This window comes from Pogoniulus pusillus, chromosome 18 (genome assembly GCF_015220805.1).
Source record: "Pogoniulus pusillus isolate bPogPus1 chromosome 18, bPogPus1.pri, whole genome shotgun sequence".
Classification (NCBI taxonomy): domain Eukaryota; kingdom Metazoa; phylum Chordata; class Aves; order Piciformes; family Lybiidae; genus Pogoniulus; species Pogoniulus pusillus.
The window spans coordinates 11,799,397-11,823,584 of NC_087281.1; the positions used below are offsets into that span (position 1 = coordinate 11,799,397).

The 24,188-nt window shown below is 38.8% G+C and overlaps 1 protein-coding gene across 1 annotated transcript in view; it reads left to right on the forward strand.

The window, feature by feature from the left end:
* Positions 1-24,188, forward strand: part of THADA (THADA armadillo repeat containing) — a 128,111-nt gene that overhangs the window by 13,897 nt on the left and 90,026 nt on the right. The window contains exons 12-26 of the mRNA XM_064158409.1: positions 101-249; positions 381-536; positions 1,624-1,746; positions 2,652-2,775; positions 3,617-3,765; positions 4,596-4,806; positions 6,687-6,822; positions 7,169-7,305; positions 7,719-7,877; positions 9,026-9,183; positions 11,836-11,945; positions 13,400-13,532; positions 15,610-15,723; positions 16,816-16,938; positions 17,595-17,686. Coding sequence (XP_064014479.1) covers positions 101-249; positions 381-536; positions 1,624-1,746; positions 2,652-2,775; positions 3,617-3,765; positions 4,596-4,806; positions 6,687-6,822; positions 7,169-7,305; positions 7,719-7,877; positions 9,026-9,183; positions 11,836-11,945; positions 13,400-13,532; positions 15,610-15,723; positions 16,816-16,938; positions 17,595-17,686 — 2,074 coding nt within the window. The remainder of the gene's footprint in view (positions 1-100; positions 250-380; positions 537-1,623; positions 1,747-2,651; positions 2,776-3,616; positions 3,766-4,595; positions 4,807-6,686; positions 6,823-7,168; positions 7,306-7,718; positions 7,878-9,025; positions 9,184-11,835; positions 11,946-13,399; positions 13,533-15,609; positions 15,724-16,815; positions 16,939-17,594; positions 17,687-24,188) is intronic.

The following is a 24,188-nucleotide window of genomic DNA, read 5'->3' on the forward strand; positions in this document are numbered from 1 at the left end:
CAACGTGTTGGAAGTATTGGGGTTTTCTGACCAGCGTTGGAGTTAGTACATTGTTTGTGCTGATTGAACTATACTTACTCCTGGCTTTTGTTTTCTTTAGGCTCTCGCAGTACTAGAGGAGCTCTTGGAGCATTAATGGCATGCCTAAGAACGGCCAGGGCTCATGGGCGCCTGCAAATTTCAAATATCAGCAGTGGTTTTGTATCCACTGAATACATAAAACAGGGTCTAGTTCATCAGCACAGTCAGGTAAGGGGACAACTTTTTCGTATGTAGAAGAATTGTGTTGATCCTACATACTGTGTCAGCATTGTGTTAAAACAAAATGTTGTCATATGTGTCTGGAGCTCTTTTGTGGTTAACATCTAAATGTCTTTCAGGTTTGCATTGATGCTTTAGGTTTGCTCTGTGAATCACATCGTAGTACGGAAATTGTGTCTGTGGAGGAAATGGAACTAGTTCATTTTTTTATGATGTACAACTTGAATAACCAGTCTCCTTCAGTAAGGCAACAGATAAGTTCTTTACTGAGAAAGGTAATTTCAAGATATAAAGTATGTCTGAGTATCTTATAAAGTGGCTTATCTGGAAAAGTAGAAGCTCTGAGATCAGGACTGTGTGCAATGTATTACTCAACTGAATGGTGGTGGTCATTTCAGGCAAGGGTGGCTTCAGGGTCTTAATGGTAGAGTGTTACTTAACCAGAATCTTAGAATGGTCTGGGTTGGAATTGACCTCTAAAGGTCATCTAGTCTGACACTCTCTGCTGTAAGCAGGGGCATCCTCAACTAGACCAGGTTTCCCAGAATTCCGTTGAGCCTCACCTTGAATCTCTTCAGGGATGGGGCCTCAACCACCTCTCCAGGCAACCTGTTCCAGTGTTCCACTACCCTCATGGTGAAGAACTTGTTCCTAGCATCCAATTTAAATCTGCTGTTCTCTAGTTTGAAGCCACTACTCCTCATTGCATCACTGCAGGCAGTATGCAGTCTTTCTACATCCTTCTCATAGTTGATCTTCAGGTATTGAAAAGACATTATTAGGTCTGCCCAGAGCCTTCTGTTCTCCAAGCAGCATAACTCCATCTCTCTCAGCCTGTTCTGGTAGCAGAGGTGTTCCAGCTTCACCAACACCAAAGCTACATGCTGTAGGAGTATGCCATGAACTTTGTGTTGCAATTGTGAACTAAGTGTGTGCTTATGTAGGTTTACCAAACCTTACCAGGCCTCAGGCACATTGAATTTATTGATCAAACTCAGTAACCTGGTTTGGAAGACCAGGTAGCTAGTAATTGGACTAGAACTTAAAGGTGTTTCCCAATCTAGGCAATTCTGTGAAAATGTAGGGGTGGGAGGAGAAGACAAACATGACTTTAAGGTGAAGGATGGAAGAAGGTGTTGGAGGTGCAGGGGGTGGAAGGAAAAGGCCAAAGACATGGGGAGCAAAGATATTGTTAGTTTTTTTTTAATGTGAAGAGAAATATCTGTTCTGTGTTACACTATATGCAAACAATATGTAAAAATTACAAGCAATATGATCTGGAAACCAAGCTGAGAATTCCCCCTTCCCTATTGAACTGTCAATGATTCCTGCCTTACTCATGTTTTGCTTTTGTTCTAAAAGTTATTTTGTAGGATACATGAAAGTTCCCAGGTGCTTTATAAATCAGAGCAAAATAAAGCCAAGCAGGAGTTACTTGAAAACTCAACCAAGAGATGTCCTTTGGGGATTTTGCAGCAATATAAAGTAAGTAAGAGTACTAGAGATAGAGGTAAAATAGGTGGGATAGTATTTCTGAAAGATAGTGTCTTGTTCTTGGAACACCCTGGGTGACTTAGACTTTGCTTGGATTAGGAAGTGGTGCAGTGCAGGGGGAAGAGACTTGTAAAGCAAGAGAGTGCTGAGGGTCTTGTCTACTCTGTATGTGTTTGTGCAAGTTAATTTTAACTGAACCTACTGTTGGCTCAAGAGCTGAGTACCTATTAGTATTTGCTGGGTATCCTAAGGTTAATTTTGTCCAAAGGCAATATGGCTTATTATCTGCTTCCTGATGTGAACTGGAAGTGGGGAACAACTGAGTATGTCCAAACAAAAATTTTCAGGTAAATATCCTATCAGCTGCTGGCAGCTTAGTCACAAGTTTAAAATGATCTATTTTATTGGACTTGAACTATAGATGTGTTGAGCTTCAGCCAACTTCTAGCTCTCCAACATGATCAGTGAGAGAATGAATGAGAACTCTGGCACATAGAATTACATATAAAGACTTCCTTTACATATTTCTTCCTCCTCCCCCTCACTTCTGAAGGGTCACATAATCAATTTATCTATGTACAACTGTTTCTTATATTGAATTCTGCTTTTCCTCATCTGATTTTCAAAGATTTAGATAAAATGGGCATCTTTTTCTTGGGAGTGGAGAGAGGAAACGATTGTTTTAAAGAAAAGTAATGATTTTCCATCCTTTGCTGTACTCTTGCTTCCTTGAAATTCATCACCACTACAAAATCAGGTTTCTCATTCTTCCAAAATTAACTGTACAGTGATCATTTTTGGGGTGACATAAAGCAGAATATCCTGAATTCAGATACTTTGACCTTTTTTTTTGTAGGGCAGAAAGTAAACTTAATCTTTTTCCTTGTGATTTTCAGGATTTCATGTCGTCTGTATGTGACAGACTTTTTGGGCTACTGTTTCCTGGCTCATCACACCCAACCAGATTTTCTGCGCTAACGATTTTAGGCTTGGTAGCAGAAATATTTTCTGGTCCAAAAGGTGAGAAGACTAAATTGTAGACTGTAGGAATGGGAGGTATTGAAGAAGTCAGTAAGATGATATTCTTAGTCCCTAAGTTGTATGGCATTTCCTGTGACGCTTTCATTTTACCTGAAAGCAGGATAGTATAATTGTTTTGACAAACAGAACATTGAAATAAATGCCAAAATGTATGGCCTGTTACATAAATTAGAGTTATGGCCCTACATAAATTGGGATTTTCTGACATACTCTGGATTTTAGCATGGCTTTTCAATGAATTTCTGTTGCTATTACTAGGAAAACATTTGGACAAGATTTAATATATTTGATAGCTTTATCCTCCTCTCCTGTTCTAAGATCTTGATAATACATAATTTAAAACATTGTGACTCTGAAAATTCTTAATTGGTAAGGCTTGCATATCTTATATTATTCTACTAAATAAGGAACAGTTTAATTTGACATAATTTAATTTATGATGTTGTGCTGCTGTTATTTAAATTCTCTTTGCAATGTTACAACAATGCATATTGGAGATTTGTTAGCCTTGGAGCGTTGATGGTCTTGCTGAATCTTGTCTCTCTATTGTATGGTCAACATAAAATGAAGTTTTCCACCTTAAATTGCAGTTTTAAATGATTTTTTTTTAAAGAAATGAGACATGTCAGATAAGTTAGTTTTGAAAGTGAAGGAAAAAATGCTGTCTTGGTAGATCTGATAAATCATAACTGCATCAATTTTATCAATTTGTGGCGTGTTGTTGCTTTCAGAAAAAACGTTTATTGAGAGTTGTTCATAATAGCACTTTTAGGATTTCAGAAGGCTGAAAACTTTATCAGGCATCGATTTCTTTGAACAGACCAGCCACAGGTTTTTCGTTTGGATCAGGAGATTGATTCTACTCGTGTCCAAACTTTGATCCAGTGTTTTGCCAGTACTTTTGAGGAAGTAAAGGTTCTGGCATTTGAGCTTTTGATGAAACTACATGATGGTGCATTTCATTTACAGGTATGGAATTAAAAATATTTTCAAGGGAAGAATTTTGTGAAGGGTTGATGATCTGTGTTTTATACTGGGTACTTGGGTTAGGCACAAAGCATAATTCCTGAAAATTTGAAGTCATTCCAAGTTGTCTGGAGTTGTGTTCCTCACCTAGCACAGCTTCCATCGTTGCCTAATGAGGCTTGTTTCACTAATCATAGAATCATTAAGGTTGGATAGACCTCTAAGATCATCAGGTCCAACCGCAATGCTCACTAAACCGTGTCCTGAAGCGCCATGTCTATGTGGGTTTTAAACATCTCCAGAGATAGTGAATCCACCACTTCCCTGGGCAGCCTATTCCAATGCCTGACCTCTCTTTCAGTAGAGACTTCCTGCTCTTCCATCTAAACCTCCCCAGTGCACCTTGAGGCCGTTTCCCATCATCCTGTCTCTAGTTACTTGGGGAAGAGACTCACCCCCACATTACAATAGCCTCTTTTTAGGTAGTTGTAGAGAGCAATAAGATCTCTAAGCTTCTTGTTCTCCAGACTAAACAGTCCTACTTCCCTTAGCTGCTTCTCATAAGACTTGTTCTCTTGACACTTCACCAGCTTTGTTGCCTTTTTCTGGACAAGCTCCAGCAACTCAATGTCCTTCTTGTGTTGAGAGGCCCCCAAAAAATGGATGAAGGAGTTTAGGAAGTTTATTTGAGATCAGTGATACAGAGAGTTTCTTAAGTAGTAGGTACCAGCAAACATAAGCAGGTTTTTCAAATTCCAGAGTGCTAAGTAGCTAAACTAAATCAATATAGAAGCCAAATAAAATGAGCAATATCATGGTTGTGTTTTTTTCAGGATTCTGAAAATCTAGACCTCCTGTTCCAAGCAGCAATGGATCTCACCACAAGTACCAAGCCGTATGACTGTGTCACTGCTACTTATTTGTTGAATTATTTAGTACACTATACAGGACTACAGCATATTTGTTTAGGAAAATGGATTGAGCATAAATCCCATGAGGAAGAAAACACGTCAGTAAGTACAGTGGAGAAGAACACTTTGGCAGGTAAGTTTTGAGGGAAAGAACCCTCATATTTTTTGTCTTTGAAGCCTTAGCACTTTTCTTTAAGGCTTTGAGTAGGAGGCATAATAAGTAAGAGATGCTTATTTCTAAAAGAATATTTATATACATTTTGGTACAGAGTACATCAGTGAGATCTTTATCTAGTTCTTTTGTGCTGAAGCTATCAAATGAAGATAGCTTTTGTTATTATTTTTATCAGAGGGTGACTGACATTGAAGCCCTGGTAGCTAACTTTATGAAGCTGTGCACATGAAGTGTAGAAAAGGAACCTCTGCTTTCTCTAAGAGCTTGCTCACCCAGAACAAAGGCAGATTTGACAAGTCTGTATCGTGTTGCAGTACTTGATATTTGTACTGCTGTGCCTCAGAGCTCTGTTCACTTGGAACTGCTTTTCTGAGTGGTTTGCAGCCCTGCACTTGCATTTCTGCAGTAATTTGGCTTTGTTCTGTGATGGTTTGGGTGTTCCCTGCCCCCCCACACTTTGGAAATCACCCAGACTAGAGTCAGACGGCTCTGGAAATTGAATGAAGCTTATATTTACAGCTAGCACAATATATAAGCAGAAATTTACAGTATATACAGATATATACAGAAATATACAAGGGAAAAGGGAATACAGAAATACAACAGCCCTCCCAGAAACCTGAGTCCCCAGGAGGGGCTCTCAACCTCCCCTTCACCTTCCCCCTACCCCTGTCAACCTTACCCCAGTCCCAGGGAAGAATGGAGGTTCAGCCAGGGGGTTAGGAAGCAAAGTGGCTTAGGAAAGAAAAACGACAGAGAAACGGAGGGTGAGGTCAGAGAGAGACGCAGCTTGGAGTTCCCCGGCAGGAGTAGTGAGACTCCCTTACCTATGCTTTCCTTCTTGTTTTCATACATCTCAGCAAGCCTATGAGTGAGGTAGACATCAGCCTTGTTTTCCTTCCACAGCCTGTAATCTAGTCCTTCTCACCAGATCATTCTAGCTAGGCTCAAACCAGCACATGTTCACGTGTGGAATGTTTTTCTTTGGTTAGTCCCTCTAGATAAAAGATGGGAGCCTCTAGCTAGATCTGACAAGTTGGGCAAGTTCACTAAATAGGCTTTCTCCACCTTTTCTCCACTTTCCAATAAACTTAAAATTTAATTATTGGTAATGAAGCATTGGATATAATTTGTGGTAAACTCACTATTGGATAGTTATATTCTGCCAGTAATGGCTTCTCTATGGATGCTTACTGATGCTTCATGTGCAGTGAAATGATTTTGAGATGACATTGTGGTTGTCCTAAAGAAGCAAATGCATGGGTAACCTCATGTCTCGTTACAGAGTGTCTCCTGCTGTTAGTTACCTGTAGTTTTTATTTGGGTCTGTGATTTGTTCTGGTTCTGCCAGTGAGGATATAAAAGTAAAAAAAAGATAGGCACACATGTGCATCTTAGAAAATTGAGCAAGTTCTTTAGTGCCTAATGGAACATTCAAATTTTTAACTGTAAACTTAGGATCTTTAATATTTTGCTGTTCGTTGTGTTAATCTGGTTCTAAGAGTTGTGTCTGACCTGCATAGAGTAGGCAACTTCTTTTGACTTCATCTTGAGCTGTTGAGTTGTCCCCCAGTATAGACGGGATCTGGACCATGCTTTTCAAGCTGCTCCTTGTTTCAGACAGACTAAATTGGCTGTAACAAATACTGGTGGAGTTACAGTAACTGAAAATCAACAACAGCTCTTAAGTGACAGAAGAGTGAAAAATGCAAAGAAGGAAATCACTAGGCATTTCCCATTGAATTATGTGAACAGGCTTTATTCCTGTTTCTTTAAAGCAGTTTTTTGAAGATGTTATAGGTATGTATGTTGTAAATCTGCTCTTTTTAACGTTTTAGTTATCAAGCTTTTACTGGCAAATGTTGAAGAAGAAATATTTCAGGCTAAGAAGTCTCTGCTTCAGGCAGCAGCTTCGTTTCCGATGTATGGGAGAGTGCATTGTATAACTGGGGCTTTGCAGCAATTACCTTTAGAGTAAGTAAAACATACTGCTACATAGTGAGTTGTAACTCTGTATTTAAGTGTAATGGAAAAGCTGCTCAAGAGAACATAAAAGGACAATATTATTTGTAGTGAAATCTGGCACCTGTGGCTGTTAGAGTTTTCTGATTGCTGCACTGTTTAGCTACCTCTTGGATGCTTCCTTTGTATGTGTTAACCTCAGTCTTATGACTTTTCAAACTGTACCTTATTTATAGTGTGCATAAATGCTGCTGTGGAAGTGTTTGTAACTTCAATTCTTCTTTCAAAATATAAAAGGAATCCATGTTGTGTTGGGTTTTGTTTGTGACTTTTCATTTGTTTGGGTTTTTTTATGTAGTAATTTGACATTGGTAGCTGAATGGAAGGAAATGGTGGCCAGGCTCATTCTGATGTCACATGAACTCTCCGCTGTGGTATCACCAGTAGTGCAGAGCTCCTCACCAGAAGGTCTTATTCCAATGGACAGTGATTCAGGTAAACAAACAGATAAACAAAACTTCAAAAGAATTGTGTTAAAATCTGAAGCTTCTGAAGTTCTGTTGCTTTCCAGCAATTCAGAACAAGAGCTAGCACCCCTCACTTTCAGTTATCTCATGTTGTGTCCTAATCTTGACCCACTCATTTCACTTCTGGTAGAGGTTGTCTTGACTTCTGAGCTAAAAAATCTCTTGCATTTGAACACTGTTGTTGGGTCTGTTTCAGAGCTGATTGTGAAGTCCAGCATTATTTCTCCTGTAATCTTTATAGTTGCCCTAGCTTTGTATTTTTAATTGTAAAAATGTTTTTAACAGCTTTCGGTTGTACTTAGATACCTCAAATGAGTTACATTTATATGAAGTGGAAGTGAAAAACAAATACCTGAAATATACCTCCTGTTTAATGTGTAGAAAGTGCAAGTCGTCTGCAGATGATTCTGCATGAGATACAACCACAGGACACAAATGATTACTTTATACAAGCAAAGATTTTGGAAGAACACTGCAAAATAGAGTCTGAAAAGCCGGCAGACCACAAGCTGAAAGAAAATACTTGCACCGGAGAGAGAGGTAAATCTACTGTTCTGTTAGTAAACGAATCAAGACATTCATTATAGAGCAGGTATTTCACATGGTTAATCAAAACCTGAAGTTACTTGCTTCGTGTAGTGTTTCAGTTCTTCAGTAAATCTGTCAGAAGCTGGTTAGTCATGGGCATGGTTTTAAAGTTGTAACTCACTGCGTTTCTGATAGATTATGGTCAATATCTCTTAGAGCACAAGTGAAAATGAGTTGGTTTTATACTGACCTAGCCTCTATTGCCTTACCTGCACTGGCCAGGTAATCTTATAACGCCTTTTCTGTCAAGCTATGCTTTGTAATGTGTTCCTTTTTGAAAGTGTTGCTGTGATTTCTGTCTCCACTGTGTGCAAGACTGATGGGGAATATTGTCATGCAGTGAAATTCGTGGCATGAAATTACAGAAGAGGCAGCTTCTGTGTGAAAGATTTGTGGTAAATCGTTATGCAGCATTTGTCTACTTCAGTGAATAGCAGCTATGAAATTGAGCCTTGCAGTGTAAACTTCGATGTATTTTGTGTATGCTAGAATGAATTTATCAGATATCTGTCCGTTAAACTTTGAAAGGTTAAATATTTGAACTTTGTTTTCTGGCATGTTTCCCCCTGTATTTACAATAGTTTATGGGACCGTATGTTTTGTTTCATGAAAAGATCTCTCTGTGTTCAAGTGACACAGTGACCGCCAGATGGGGATGTTGCGTTAGAAAGGTAGCGCCTTAGCCTGGCCTCTTCCTTACGGGGGTGCATCCCTGTGAAGAACCAAGTCACATCCATTGAGTCTTGAGTCGGTGACTGAACATGGAGTTTGGAGCCTGGCTCCAAAGTTGTAGGGTTTTGTATAGTTCAGTGTGCAGGTGAATAACATCTGTGACCAAAAGACCTCTACTCTTTAAAAACAGTGTTTTCCTGGTTAAATGGTATATGGCTGCCTTTAGAAGTGGAGTAAAGTACAGTGAGTATTCAGGAGTAGAAACAATTAGGGTCAGAAAAACTGATTTCTCTTTTGGGCTAGCAATTTAAGAATTTTGGTTTCATATTTAATTTAGTCTGATGACTTCACAAAACACAATTAAGTTAGAGTTAAAAGACTGCATCTGAGATCCTTGAGTTACATATTTGCTGATCTTTGTTTTTAAGGTAAAGAAAAACAAGCATGTGATGTCACAGCTCAAATGGTCCTTGTATGTTGCTGGAGAAGCATGAAGGAAGTATCTCTGCTCTTAGGGACACTGTGTAAACTTTTGCCTGCACAGGCTACAAATGAACCTTCAGATGGATTGATTACTGTGGAACAGGTAGGGAAACAATTTCTATTGTAAAACCTTCACTTTCTTTTGAGGTGGTGGAGAAGGCAGTGTTCAGACAACTGTTTTTTCTTAAAGCTCCATTCTGTATGGGAGAAGTTTGTGGGTTTGTTTCTTTATAAAATTGCTGTGCCCTCCTGGTTTTTGTGTTTTGTTATACTTGGTTAACTGTATACTTTTTCATGAAGTGGTGTTTAGAAGGCATAATTATTGTAGTGAAGATAACTGAGTAAATTATCATACATAGCTAAGAAACTCAAGGGATGTTTATTCTAATTATATTGAGTTATTGATAAGATGCATGCTGTGTTTGGGGCTACTGATGCCTACCTGCTTCCCTCACTCGATCTATCTCTGCCTGAGTATATATTAGACATTAATAGAAATGCCAAAGAAAAATCTAAACTGACTTTGTATTCAAAGTGTCTTTTGATTCATTTTGAACTGTAGATGTTGGGCTTTCATTAAAACTCTTCATTAATTGAACTTCATCAACACTGTCTGAAAGCCAAACATGCTGATTAGTTGTAGTCCTGTCCTCCATAGCAGACTGAAGTATAAATAATTTCTATGTAATGTGACTCTCTTTTTCCTCCAAATATTTTTTTATTCATGAGATCAGAAATGTTAATAATATGCCATCTGGGCCTCTTGTAGAATTTTGAATGCAGTGTTTACAAGAAATTGGATTACCACAGGAATTTATTTGGGAAATATTTTGTTTATTAAATTTCTGGTTTTAATTGATGACCTTTTCATTTCCATATGGTTTCAACAAAAACAGGGAAAGATGGAAATATGCAAGACACTATTTTTAAGACTCGTTTTCTTTCCAACAGAAAACATTTACTTGGTTTTTCCTTAGATGTTAGAGCTTTCCATCTTAAAGAATAGTATAATGTACTGCAGATCTTATTTCTTATGCTATCTGATGTTGTGGTTCCATGGAAATAATGTCTTCATTCTTGCATTGTTTGCAGCTTTTACATTTGCAACTGGTTAACAGCTGTGCTTGTATTGTTGCAGAGGTCTGGAGGGTAGATGAGAGAACAGATACATGTGTTCAGTGTTTTGGTTCTTAATCTGCTTTCAGTCAAAAAGGAATTGGTATTTTAGAATGAGTCATCTCTAACTGTAGCATCTCTATCTTTGTTTAGAAAACAGAAAGTAGTAGTTGCCCTTTCAGAAATGCTGCGTTAATAAACAGCATATCTGCTGCTCTTAGAGATGCTTCATTAGATTCTTAATGCTCTGATGTGTTCCTGCAAAACAAAATGTCTGCGTTATAATTTGAGGAATGCTAAAAGATGAGAAGTCAGTTTGAAGTCCTGATTTTCCTCAGGTTTGCAAGGAAATACACAAAGAAATCAAACTTTGGTGACAGCTTAAGAAATATCATAAGCAAAAAGCAGGACATTTTCTCTGCAGAGGGGATTTCATCATCAATTATTAGAAATGTCAGTACAAGAACTGGCTTCAAACTAAAATTAGGTTTTGGTATCTTACGTGTGTAGATCTCATTACAATTACAGCCCTTACAATTGCTCATTCATTTCATCGTTGCTGGCAGACTCCATCTGTTACATCACCTACAAGTCCTTCTGTATTCGTAGAATCAACCAGGTTTGAAGAGACCTCCAGAATCATCCAGTCCAACCTAGCACCCAGCCCTATCCAGTCAACTAGACCATGTCACTAAGTGCCTCATCCAGTCTTCTCCTGAAGACCTCCAGGGATGGTGCCTCCACCACCTCCCTGGGCAGCCCATTCCAATGGCAAATCACTCTGTGAAGAACTTCCTCCTAACATCCAGCCTATACTTCCCCTGGCACAACTTGAGACTGTGTCCCCCTGTTCTGTTGCTGTTTGCCTGGGAGAAGAGACCAACCCCCACCTGACTACAGCCTCCCTTCAGGTAGTTGTAGACAGCAATGAGGTTCCCCCCTGAGCCTCCTCTTCTCCAGGCTGCACACCCCCAGCTCCCTCAGCCTCTCCTCAGAGGGCTGTGTTCCAGGCCCCTCACCATCTTCGTCACCCTCCTCTGGACACCTTCCAGTATCTCAACATCTCTCTTTAATTGAATAGCCCAGTAGTGGACACAGTACTCAACGTACAAACATGACATCCATCAGGGTGCATTCCCTAGTTGGCTCCCTCACCAGTTGTGTCAGGAAGTCATCCTCCATTTACTGTAGGAACCTTTAGGACTGTTCTCCCTCTGCTCTGTTTTGTTTCCAGACATCAGGGAAGTTGAAGATGTTTGTATGTGTTTGTTTTTGCTGTTATTGTTTAATAGATACTTCCTCTGGGATTTTAGGTAAGAGTGAAGGCTATCAAGAAGGATTCTAAATTTGTTTCCTCTGAAAATCACAATTGTCCTTTCCTTTTCTTAAAATCTGAGCGTGTTCCTCTTGGACAAATAGCTAATTTTATGACCTTTTCAAAGGAAATAGCACTATTCCTTTGACCTCCAGATGTTGTTGTAATATTTGTTACTCTTAAGGTAATTTGTTGGTGGTTTTTTTTTATGATAGGACTTCTAGTTGCTTTTTACATTTGCTAGGGGAAAGATCGATGCTTTTAACTGCAGAAGTATCTTGCATGTATAAACTATATGATTTCAATTAACCTTTTCTGTTTTAGGTTAAAGATATTGGAGACTACTTTAAACATCATCTGCTGCACTCGAGGCACAGGGGTGCGTTTGAATTGGCCTATGCTGGCTTCGTGCAACTTACAGAAATGCTTTCCAGGTAGAAGATGAGCAACTTACTGTGTTTTCAATATAGCAGTTTTACCAAACTATAGCACTGATCCTTTAGCTGGCTGTGCAAGCAGATCCTTGATTTTGTGTGGATTTTGAGTTTGGTTGTTTATTTGATTATGCCATTAGGTATACAGCATCTGTGATTTGGACTGTGATACTTACAGTTAGAGGTGGTGGTTCTTAAGCAGCGAAAGATGATACAGACATTTAATGCTTGCTTCATTTTACTCCATTTCTGTCTCAATGGGCCCCTTCCCTGGCCTTTTAGGAAAATTAACACCAGACTTTTTGGTTCAGCCAGGATGTTTTCCTGAAAACTTAATACTTATAAGTAAAACTTTTAAGTCGTGAGATGTGTTTTCTGCTGACCCATTTGACTCTTCATGTGACCTCTGTTTTCTGCATTACTAATCTTCTATTTTGTAAAAGAAGGAAAGGAGGATTCACTGCATATTAAAGCCTCATTTATTGTTCAGTATCAGATTTTTAGACTACCTAAACTCTTGTAAGAGGAGGATTGACGAGAGAGTAGACATAGATGTTAGATTTTGGGTTTCACATCAGTAGCTGCTGTCTTCAAGCTTTTAATCTTAAATTCTGCATTTCAATTACCTAGGTAGAAAAATTGGTTGTAGTCTTGTTACTTAATCATGAATTTAATTATATAAGCTATAATTAAATTCATGATTAGTAGATATATGTTAACAATGAATGATCCTTCTAGAACATCAACACAAGAATAATGACCTGGTCCTGCACACTGAATATGGTTCATTTCATTGAACTGATCAGCACCAGCAAATGAATTAGACTTGAGCTCCTCGTGTTTGGAAGTCTTTTACTTTGAGTCTGTGCTGAGTTTTATAGCTGCAGAGGATGGGTATTTGATGATAGGAGAGCAATCCTTTATCAAAGTTTGACTGTCACAGTATTTAAAAACGAGTAGTATGTCTTTTCCTTTTACTGTTCCAAGGTTTGCATGGATATTTACATAATGTGTACTTACTGTGGGGCTCTGGGTTTGTTTTGTATGGTTCTAAACATGATTGCATATGGTCGTTAATGCAAGGGTCTCGCATCAGCTACTGTGTGACAACAAAGGTGGGAATTTGTTAAGTGTCACTTCCTACACATTGACTTGGTGTGCATATGTCTTTGTTTTCTTCTCAAGTACAGGGAAATAGTTCTTGACAGACAAGAACATGTGCAGTGCTGAAGCACAGAATCGCGTGTTCTGTTCAGTGCCACTTTTCCTAGTGGCACTTAATAAGTAGGGTTCCTATAATTTGTACTAACATTGAAAAAGTAACAATTCATTTTTCAATCTCATCTTCCTAAAAAAAATTGCATATTGGAGATGTCCACCTATAGTAAGAAATACTTCTTGTGGTCATTAAATGCTTTCTTTGTCTTAGTTTCTTACAAATTTTTTTTGTGTAGAAGTAACAGAGAGAGTCTGTGCAAGATGCCAGAGCAGTGGCTAAGATGTGTGTTAGAAGAAATAAAATCTTGTGATCCCTCATCTACACTCTGTGCGACCAGACGTAGTGCAGGAATTCCATTCTACATACAGGTACCACCTAACACTGTTACCTCTGACTTAATTACTTCGTTTAGTGCTCTCTCTGGTGAACACATGTATGTTGTTAGGTGGATTTTTTTCTTACTTCAACCTCTTCTGGGCAAACAGTTACTTTTTTAAAACAGGCTTTGACTGCTTTTGTGCAAATAAGAAGCCACATGCAATTGAAGCATGCAATTGTGTTGATGGTGAGTTTTTTGGCTTGAGGTAGATTCAAACAGCATTTCAAAAGACAGCTTAGGCTCTGTGTGGCCACTGTAATAATCCTGGAAAATCATAAGTTAATTCAGAGATTAAAACTTGTAGTGATACACCATTTTATGCAGATTCTTTTAGTTGGCACATACAGTAAGGTTATGAACCATAAGAACTCCCCTGTGTTTCCTGATGGTTGAGCGATCAATGGTGTAACTCTGTCTACTCAACAGTAATGAAGCAGGATGAAGTAGTAGTCACACTGTCTGGTGTTGGCTGATGTTCTTCAGTGCAGTTAATGTGTAGCTCACTGAAGACTCATCTCTGTGAGCATGGGGCTATTCTTCTGCAGTTTTCTTTCTTCCCGTGTTACCATCAGCTTCACACATCCCAGCCTGTGCCTTCTGCCAGGTTCTGAACTGATGGATAATTGGCTGACTCAGAGTGTTTTGTTTCTGCTCAAAGGACTTTCTCCTGAGTGCCCTGCAGTAGTATGCAACAGCTCATCTACATCCTTGTGGGGTTAGTCACTGCAGAGTTAGTCCTGCTGATTCTATTCCTTTGCTCCTTGAAGTAGAAGTAGCCATGATTGCTTTCCCCTTAAACTATCCTATGTCATTTAAAAAAAGGGTTGAAAATGAAAGATGGAAGTCCAAGATTAATGACATGATTTGTAACTTTCTCCACTTGCTGAAATACAGTCTCAAGAATGTTCCAAGAATTTGAGGGAGTGCCAGGAGCAAGCTCTCCCATCTTGCTTGTTTTCCACTCTTGAATTTGCTCTGAGAAAGTTGAGGCAGCCTGCTCCTATCTAGAGTCATAAAATGCCAGGGACTGGAAAGGACCTCCAAAGATTGTCTAGTCCAACCTCCCTGCCAGAGTAGGATCACTCATACCAACTTTTCACCTATACTAACTTTTCTTATGTCAATCACAGACTGCTTCTGTCATTGGTAGGCACATTGGTTTCAGAGACATTTTTCCTTTTCAATTTCAGCAGTTAAATATCTTTCCTGTTTACATCTGTAAGTTGTCTGCAAAATTAATTTGGTGATCTTATGTCTTCTGACTTCCCCACTCACACCACAAAGTTTGAATCCACTGGACATCAGCTAATGTTAATCTTGAGACTGTGAAGAAACAAACATGTATGAATCATTTTTTTTCTGTAAGAATTTGCCTAATGCAAGGACAAGGTGGACTCAAGAGTATCCCATTACAGAAAGGAGGATCTGGGAAACTGTAGACCTGTCAGTCTGACCTCTGTACCAGAGAAATTCAAGGAGCATCTGCTTGACTTTCCCTGGCACTGAGTGGTGTGATTGTTATTAAATATGAATTATGATAAGACTGAGATTAAAAATAATAATATTATTACTGCTTTAAAGGGAGTTGCTAGGTAGAAAGAGAATGACTGATTTAACTCCAGTGCTGAATTTTAGAGGGCTAAATTTGAGTATTTTCATCTCAGCTGATTGTCCTACCCATTGAATGACTAGTTGGAGATGGATGCATTTCTTCTCCTTTGAAAAATACGCTGCTTGTTTTATCCATTTTTTGCAAACCAAGATTTATTCTCCACCCAACCTGTGTTGTCTTAAATATGTTTCTTTATATACTAAAAAACCGCTCATGCTAGGAAATATAAGTATGTATAATATGGCAGATAATTTTGCTATAATAAATACCATCTTTTTTGTGTTTGTCATAAGTTACTGTCTGTTATATACAAGCAGATTTTCTTGGGCAGATGGGCAGTGTATGAACAAAGTTTTCTTAAACATTGAATTCTGAGAGGCTTTGAGCAAAACTGAGTTAAAATTGAAACACAATCTTTGGGAAATTTTCTGATTTTTTAAAAAACTTTCTGTAGGCTTTGTTAGCTTCAGAACCAAAGAAGAAAAAACCAGATTTGCTGAAAATGGCGATGGAAGAATTGCTGTCTTTGGCGACGTCTTCAAATGGACCGTCAAGTGTAATTCCACAGGTAAAATACAGCCTCTTATCAGAAGGCAAATGCCCCAAAAGTGCTTGTGTTACTTCAGTTAAGGCAATTTATGTCTTACTGAAACAAGAATACTTTTTTATCTGTTGATAAATTTTTACATCCTTGAATGTGCAGAGGTTATAAAGTCACTAGAATTTGCAAGTGCATAAGAGCCTTAAAAATGGTGCCGTTTTGTGTTCTGTTTTCTAGTGCAGCAAGTACAGTAATTAATTTTGAATTTATATGGTCATTTTACTGCCTGTAGTATATTTCTAACAAAATAGCTATTCCTTTTCACAAGGAGTTAACGAGCAAGCACTTGTTTGCATTTAGAGTAAATGGATTTTAGAAAACTTACTGTATGCAGTAAAATATCCCGTGAAAAGTGATTTTATATGTATACATATACCAGGTAACTTCTAAAACTTAAATGCCTGCGTTTAGATTGAATAAAAAAATTCAAGTCAAGATCTTCCTCTTAAAAACATTATTATCAAATACTTGAATCTCTCTCTTTGTAAGTGCAAGATACAGTTTGCTTGATGATACGTAGAAGTTTGCTGGTATAAATTCATGCACCTTTGCCAAAGTCTGGAAGCTACACAGATTAACACCTCCCATTCCAGAGAGCAGAGAAATAGCAGAAAGTGCTCCATATGGTCCATATGACTGACAGCAAGGCTGGCTGTCAGTTTTAGCTCGATATTGTCCTCCTGTAAGTTACAGTTTATCTTTTCTCACAATTATCTACAGCACGTCAAGAATGTCAGAAAAGATGATTCTGAATTCTGGAAGTTGTTTATACAGCTATGATAAGCTAAGAAAAAAAGTATGCTGGCCTTCACTTACAGGGCCTGGGCTGTGCTTGTTAGGAATGTATTTTTAGTGGTGTTTACTGCTGCACCCTTTTAATCTCTTGTTTGAATGGGTCTGTTTTGTAATAAGATTGTATTTAATATGGTAATAAAGTGGTGCAAATGTGCATATGGATGATTTTTGTTTCGCATGTTTACTGCTGTAATTAACATACATTAAATTTAGGCTATTTTCCAATGAATGTGGGTTTTTTTTCTATTTCTTCTATCCCCACAGGTTCATGCTTTAAATATCCTTCGAGCACTGTTCAGGGATACACGTTTAGGTGAGAACATCATGCCTTATGTTGCAGATGGAATACAAGCAGCAATTCTAGGCTTTATGTCACCTGTCTGGGCTGTAAGTTAATTCTTAATTTTACCTCTCTAATTTAACAAGATGCAGAGCGGTGCTGTTCAATGAAGCTTTTTTGTGGTTATAAATGACAGTGCTATGATTTCTGGAGTGCTGCATGGCATAATGTTTTAAGGTAAAATAAAGAATAGTGTAGACCAGCAAAAAAGTCATAGTTTTAGTCTTAGGTTTTGGCTTTCTTTCATTTTTCTGTTATGTGAACTACTAGTCTTGAAAACCAGTGGGAACAATATTACCTCACAGACAAAAATCTGACTTAAATTTTGAGTGGGTGCACCTAGCTAGTAAGGAATGTATTTACTTTCATTCTCACTGATAGCTGGCTTTTCAATAGAAGACAGTATTCCTTATGGCAGAATATGCCATGCGCAAGGGTGAACACTTTGGAGCACTGTAAACCTGCTATGTTAAAAGTGAGCAGCTCCTAAACATTTGAAATGTCTACTGTTCTAATTTTGATTAAGAAGAAAGATGCTCTGTATGAATTGTTTCCATATGCTGATCTCTGAACAGTAGACACACTGTATCCTTCACTCGGCTGTGCTTCTTTTGGACTGTACATTAATGGTTGTATTTAAAAAATGTAATACCTTTAAAGGGATTTCTAAAGCAGGCTTCATATTCTTTGCATTTTCCTTTAGGTAAGAAATTCATCAACACTTCTTTTTAGTGCTCTGATTACAAGAATTTTTGGGGTTAAAAGAGGAAAAGATGAAAATTCAAAAAAAAATAGGTAAGCTGCACTTAGTTCAAATTGTGAGTTTGCAAAACATGACCTTGGCCAGCAACAGTTTGAAAATGTTGCTTGCATTATGGCTATATTGAATTGCAGTGTTACAAAAACAGCTAAATTTTCTTAAACTGGGCTGCCAAGAAATAAGTGGTGGAGCCAAAAATATTTAAACTATCTACTGTTGAGTACTGGGAGCTGATTTGTACTCCTGTACAGTTTTACAGAAGGGGAGTGTTTTTGGCATTTTTTTGGTACCAACAGCTCTTCGGTATGCCCAGCCTCTCCTGGAGCCACAAACTAGCCCTATTGCTCCTGACAGCAGAGAGAGGGGTGAAGAAGAGGAGCTAATGGTCACATGTGTGCTCTTTTATTGCTAGAGCAGCCTTGGAGGTCATCTTGCCCCTATTAATTTGAGATTTTTCTCTTTAGTCTTCTTACTCCAGAACATCCTGTCAGCCACTGATTGGCTTCTCTAAAGCTTTTTTTTTTTTACAGTATTTTTTTTTAAATCATTTTGACCAAAAGATGTTGAAGGTGGGCTGAGTTATTTTTATTCCTCTATTTATTCATGTAGCAGTTTTGCTTTAAATGTTGCACATAGTAATCTCTTCTGTTTCTCACATGAAGTTAAGTCATCAATGCCATAAAATAGGGAATGAGAAAATTCTTCTGAAGAAAGATCAGTGAGAGATGGGAGGTATAAAAACAGAGGCAGAGATTTGATTTCAGGTTTGGTTCCTGTCTCTATAGGAAATGCTGATTAAGGAGAATGTTTGTCTATTTCCTTTGTAAAGCTTCTTCACCTGAACTCAGTTGGTGGGTTCAAGGTGGGCTGTGTTTTAGGTCTGTATTTCAGTGGTTGGGTACCACAAGGTGTCACCGTTGCTGCACAGCTCCCAGCAGCCACATGCCTGAGGTGCAGCTGTTTTTGGGCTCTTCGGAAGACCTTGTTTTGTTTAGCCTTTTGCTGGAACAGAATTCATGTGTATGCATATCACAGTTGAGTGCTGGTTAATGTGTTGATATAGCTACTAGGTTGTATCTGTGATGCTGAGTTTATGTGATGTTCCCCTATTTTTGTTCTGAGCCAGCTTTACACTTCTGTTGCTAGAATAGTAACAAAAATGCTCCTGGAAAAGGACTTTTTGAGTTGTTTTGATGAACTGTGTGTTGCATAATTATTCCTCTTAAGCTATACTTTTCATGAGGTATTTATTCTAGACAGGTGCTTTTTCTGTTCCTGAATACACAGAGTGTAATAAATAGCAAAATAAGAGAGGCATAAAGAATCTTGTACTTAAAAGATCAAAGAAACCAGGCCATGCAGCCCTTTGGAAATCTTGGCAAGCTCTTTTGTAAATAAAAGTGCTTCTAAGGAGGAGGTATGCAACTACTGTATTTATTACAGGCCTTGACTGACAGTTCAGTTATTAACCTCATAAAACACAGCAACATAAACTATCAAGAATATTTATTCTAGCACTTCTCTCTGAAGGAAAGTGAAAACCAAGATATATTGGCATATTCTTAGTTCCTTTTAAGTATTTATTTTAGGGCTGTGTAGCGTAAAATAATGTGTTTTCCAATCACTGAACTTAAACTGGTTTGCTTACTGTTCTGGGATTTAAGTATTTTCTAGTTCCTAACAAAACAGATATTAGATATATGGAAGGTGCAAAGTTGTGACATCTTTACTGGGGGTGCAAACTCCACATCTTTATAATATTTCTTCTTCCCTCTTCATAGTGTTTTTCATTTCCTGTGGGGCACAAATGATAGCTGAATTGTGTTTAGTGGTTTGGGGTTTTCTTTCATAGAATAGAATCATAGAATCGACCAGGTTGGAAGAGACCTCCAAGATCATCCAGTCCAACCTAGCACCCAGCCCTAGCCAGTCAACTAGACCATGGCACTAAGTGCCTCCTCCAGTCTTTTCTTGAACACCTCCAGGGATGATGACTCCTCCACCTCCCTGGGCAGCCCATTCCAATGCCAATCACTCTCTCTGTGAAGAACTTCCTCCTAACATCCAGCCTATACTCCCCCCAGCACAACTTGAGACTCTGTCCCCTTGTTCTGTTGCTGGTTGCCTGGGAGAAGAGGCCACCCCCCCCACCTGGCTACAGCCTCCTTTCAGGTAGTTGTAGACAGCAATGAGGTCACCCCTGAGCCTCCTCTTCTCTAGGCTAAACACCCCCAGCTCCCTCAGCCTCTCCTCATAGGGTTTGTGTTCCAGGCCCCTCACCAGCTTTGTCATCTTCAGCCTACTATCTATGAGTACCCCCAGGTGCCTTTCTGCCTGGCTGCTTTCCAGCCACTCTGTCCCCAGCCTGTAGTGCTGCTTGGGGTTGTTGTGGCCAAAGTGCAGAACCCTGCACTTGGCCTTGTTAAAAGTCATTCCGTTGGCCTCTGCCCACCTATCCATTCTGTCAAGGTCTCTCTGCAGGGCTCTCCTGCCCTCCAACAGATCAACACCTGCTCCTAGCTTGGTGTCATCTGCAAACTTACTGATGCTGGACTCAGTCCCCTCACACAGATCATCAATAAAGATAACAACTTGATTGAAAAGTTGTTCCTTCTTGTCAATGAAGAGATGTTCCTGTATCATCTTAGAGTTGAGGTTTCACATCAAGATTTTTACATTTGTTTTTTCCAGGCTTCATTGTTGCTTTTCAAGCTTTCCTCCAAAATTACATGGCCATTTTGAGCACTGTGGAGCATTCAAATTCTCCTATGCATTTGAAATGTTTGTTTAAAAGCAGCTTGGCATGTATGTAGTCACAGTAAGAACGGTGGTGATTTTCTGGCCGTCATCTAGAGGAACTGCTAATCAAGAAGAGCCTTCAGAAGTATATACTGTGTGAGAATGAAAAAAGTAGAATTTGGGCTGGTTTTATTTTGCATCAAGCTAGTGTTTTAAATAGTAGTGTGCATTCTGGCAACAACAGTACTTCGTGCTGAAGACTAAGTTGTTAACCTACTAAAAATGTGAATCTCAACATTTTTGTTATTCTTAACATGAGCTATTATTTGCTTCAATTGCAGTAGTCAGTGATGGCCAATAAATACAGAGGAGACAAGAAAAACTGTGATCTAATATGAAAACTAAGTTAAAACCATGGTGCTGCAGTGGCAAGTAAGCTGAAAACCTCTAGGGATGGAGGCCCTATAACCACTTTGACTAACATGTTGCAAAATACTTCATTTCTTTTTCCCATTGCCCAGTTTAAAACTTTTCAGCTATGTTTTGTGACCGTTTGTCCTTTCCATACCATCTACAACTACTGGAAGTAGTTTAGATCTCTGATATTTGATTCCTTCAAGTGGCTGAAGGCTGCTGTTGGATCTTCCCTGGATCTCCTCTTTCTCAAATGGGCTAAGCCTAGACTCTCCATCTTCTCATAGGGAATATACTCTAGAACCTGGCCATCTGAGCAACTGTTTTCTGGACCGTCTTTGTTTAATCTCTTCTGAACCAGCCAACCCAGAGCTGGTTGGAGGTTTCCATGTACAGCCTCACTAGAGGTAGAGGTGGGCAATAATTTCTCTTGTTCTGCTGCTACATTGATCCTACTGAATACAGTCCAATGTGGGGTTTGTCCTGTTTGCAGTGACGATATGCCCATTGGTTCATACTGATTTTGGTATCTGCTGCAGCTTCCCAGATTCTTTACAAGGGACTATTTTGAGCAAGCTGGCTGCAGCCTGTGCTCATTCTCAAGGTTATTTAGCTTAGGTGCAAATACACTGTGTTTCTCCTTGTTGAACTGCAGATTGAGATTTCTGTTGGCTCAAGCCTTCAATGTTTTCAAGGTCTGTCTACAATGAACTTTTACTGTATGTGCTTCATCCACTCCTCCTATTTCAGTGTTGTCCACAGAGGTGCACAAGGTGTTTTCTAGATTGACATAGTTGTTGAAAAACATGGTGAGGGATGTAGGGGCTCCAGAGTTGATCAGTGGAGCGAGCATTCCCTTGGTTACTAGCCAACTGAACACTAAAACACTGATGCCCTTTGGGCTTGGTGATCCAACCCAAATACTTTTATCTAAGCTGTACTCCCTCAGCCTCCAAAGGAGAAGGATGAGTGAAAACCTGTTTGACAAGTACAACGCTTTTTAGCCCATTCTAGTTTTATGCCTTAATAAAAATGTAGCTTAACTGCTTTTTCTAAGAAATAAAAAATGCCAGATTCCAAGAATGATTTTAAAGTGACGAGAACTGGTTTATCAATTGTTTCAACTCTGGCTTAGTTTAACCTATTAGAATGCTCACCAGACTCTTGGATTCTCGGCACCTTTATGGCAAGTTTCTTAGGGTTAATTTTTCTCTTGGTTACAGACATGAAGCTCTGAAACTTGGCAAGTTTGGAGCTTTTCCTTAGCATGTTTCTCAAACTCCACTTATGGTGCTTGCTCTGGAATTTGCAGGTTACCTCCTTGAGCTGACCACATGGGGTTGGTTCAGGATAGATGTAAGATTCTGCTGCTTTTTTCATAAGTGAAGTGAAACATGCAATGCTTTCAGAGTTAATTTTTTTTAAGAGGTGAGCCACTTGTTGGCTCTTTCTGAAACCTGCTGGAGACTTCCATTTTGTGAAATACATGCAATTTTTTAAAAGATGATCACTGAATGACTGGAACTTCTGAAAGGAAGTTCTAGAAATTTTTCCACACACATCCAATGTGTATTTTGGAATCTGGTTGCATAAAATCTTAGTCTGATTGGTGCTATCAAAAGGGATAATCTCAAGATAATTCTTATCAGAGACACTTCATCACTAGTTGAACTGCGTGTGTTTGGAAAGGGTTGGGATTTCCATGTGGATCAGCATGTCACAATCACAGGAACACACAGTAGTAAGGGTCCTGCTGGTACACTGACTCAGTTCTCTTCATAAACAAACTTTCTATACTGTTCCTTTTATAAACTTATCAAGTCACATCTTAAAAATCATGTGCTTTCTACCCACTATTTCTGCAGGAAGGCTCCCTGAGTGCCACCTTCCCAAGAAAAACTTCTCAAGAATCTTGCTGCTTTGATCCTTAGAGACCTAACGTGTGATGTATATTTACTCATAGCCATCTAATACTCAGTTGTTCTTATGCCAGCATTGTTGTTTATTTTAAATAAGTATTTCCCTCTTGATGCTTCTCTGGAGGTGTTTGTGGATACTACTCATGCATCCTGTCTTTGTTAATTTTGCCACGTGAAGCAAGCTGAGATTTTAAAATCTTCTCTCAGGAAATTTGCTTTCTATTCCCTTGGTCTTTAAGTGTCTCTTAGCTGGAAGTCAGATGTGACTTACTCCAGCTTATACCCTACCCAGGCATTGGAGATTGCCATTCATATTTGTCTGTTCTGACTGTGTCAAGATTGACGTGTTACAGAATCACATTTGCTCTTTGTCCTTTTGCTGAGGGACCCAAGGTACCAACTAATATGCTTGAATATTTAGGCTGTTTCCAGCTGATGAGCTCTGAAGTGTAATGCATTTTTTTAATTAATCTTTGCACATTCAATCTTTTTATCTGTTAGTTCTGTGGGTTTGTAGTGTTTGGCTCCCCAAGATACCCAGTTTTATTTCACAGCATTTTAATCTTACCTTTCTGCAGACAATGCCCCAACTTGTGTTTCACTGATGGATTTTCATCTAACTCTTTTACCGTGGTCTGCAGTTAAATTAAAAATATTGGCCCCAACAACAGATTAGGTTTGCCAAGAAGTGACTTGAAGTATGTTTGTTCTGGGTCTTAAGTCCTGTTCCTTCTCTGACCTGTTTTATCTAATGGTGTACCCTTACTGCAGTGTGCCAAGTATCTGTCAGTCATGGAGACTACACTAGAATTCAGTCTCTATAAACCAAAACTATAGTTTCACCATGAACCTTGTATGGATGTTTCCTCAGACTACCTTGCAGAATTTTGTCTGCTTCCTGCTATTTGCTGTGTCTCACAAAAAGCCCACGTGGTTTTTATCTGTAAAGGAGGCATATGAGAACTGGATGTCTGCTCTGAGCTGGAGCTGCCCTACTTTCTATTTTGAAGCATATGTTGGGTAAAACATTTAGAGATTTCAAACATTTTATTTGCTGAGATAACATTCAAGAGACTTCTCTGGCAAGAAATGTTTTAGTTGCTTTGTCCAGAAATATATTTGGCATTCTTGGATAACATGTTTCTTAAGCTGAGTTAGAAACAATCTAGTTTCTCAGCAGTTTCTTGCACATTGAACTTCTTTCCATTTTATCTTATTCCCTGAGCTGTAGCTGTTCTCTTTTGCAAGTTCCTGTATATTCTTGAGGCCAGAATAAAGGTCTGTAGTGTTTTGAATCATTCTTCCTAGCAGCATTTTTGAATAATTTAAAATGTTACTTAAGTTCATAGATTCATAGACTGGTTTGGGTTGGAGGGGACCTTAAAGCCTTTAGTTGCATAATATTCTGCTGTCCTGCTGTGTTCTGACATCCAATGTGGTGAATTCTTTTGAGTTTTGCCTGTCT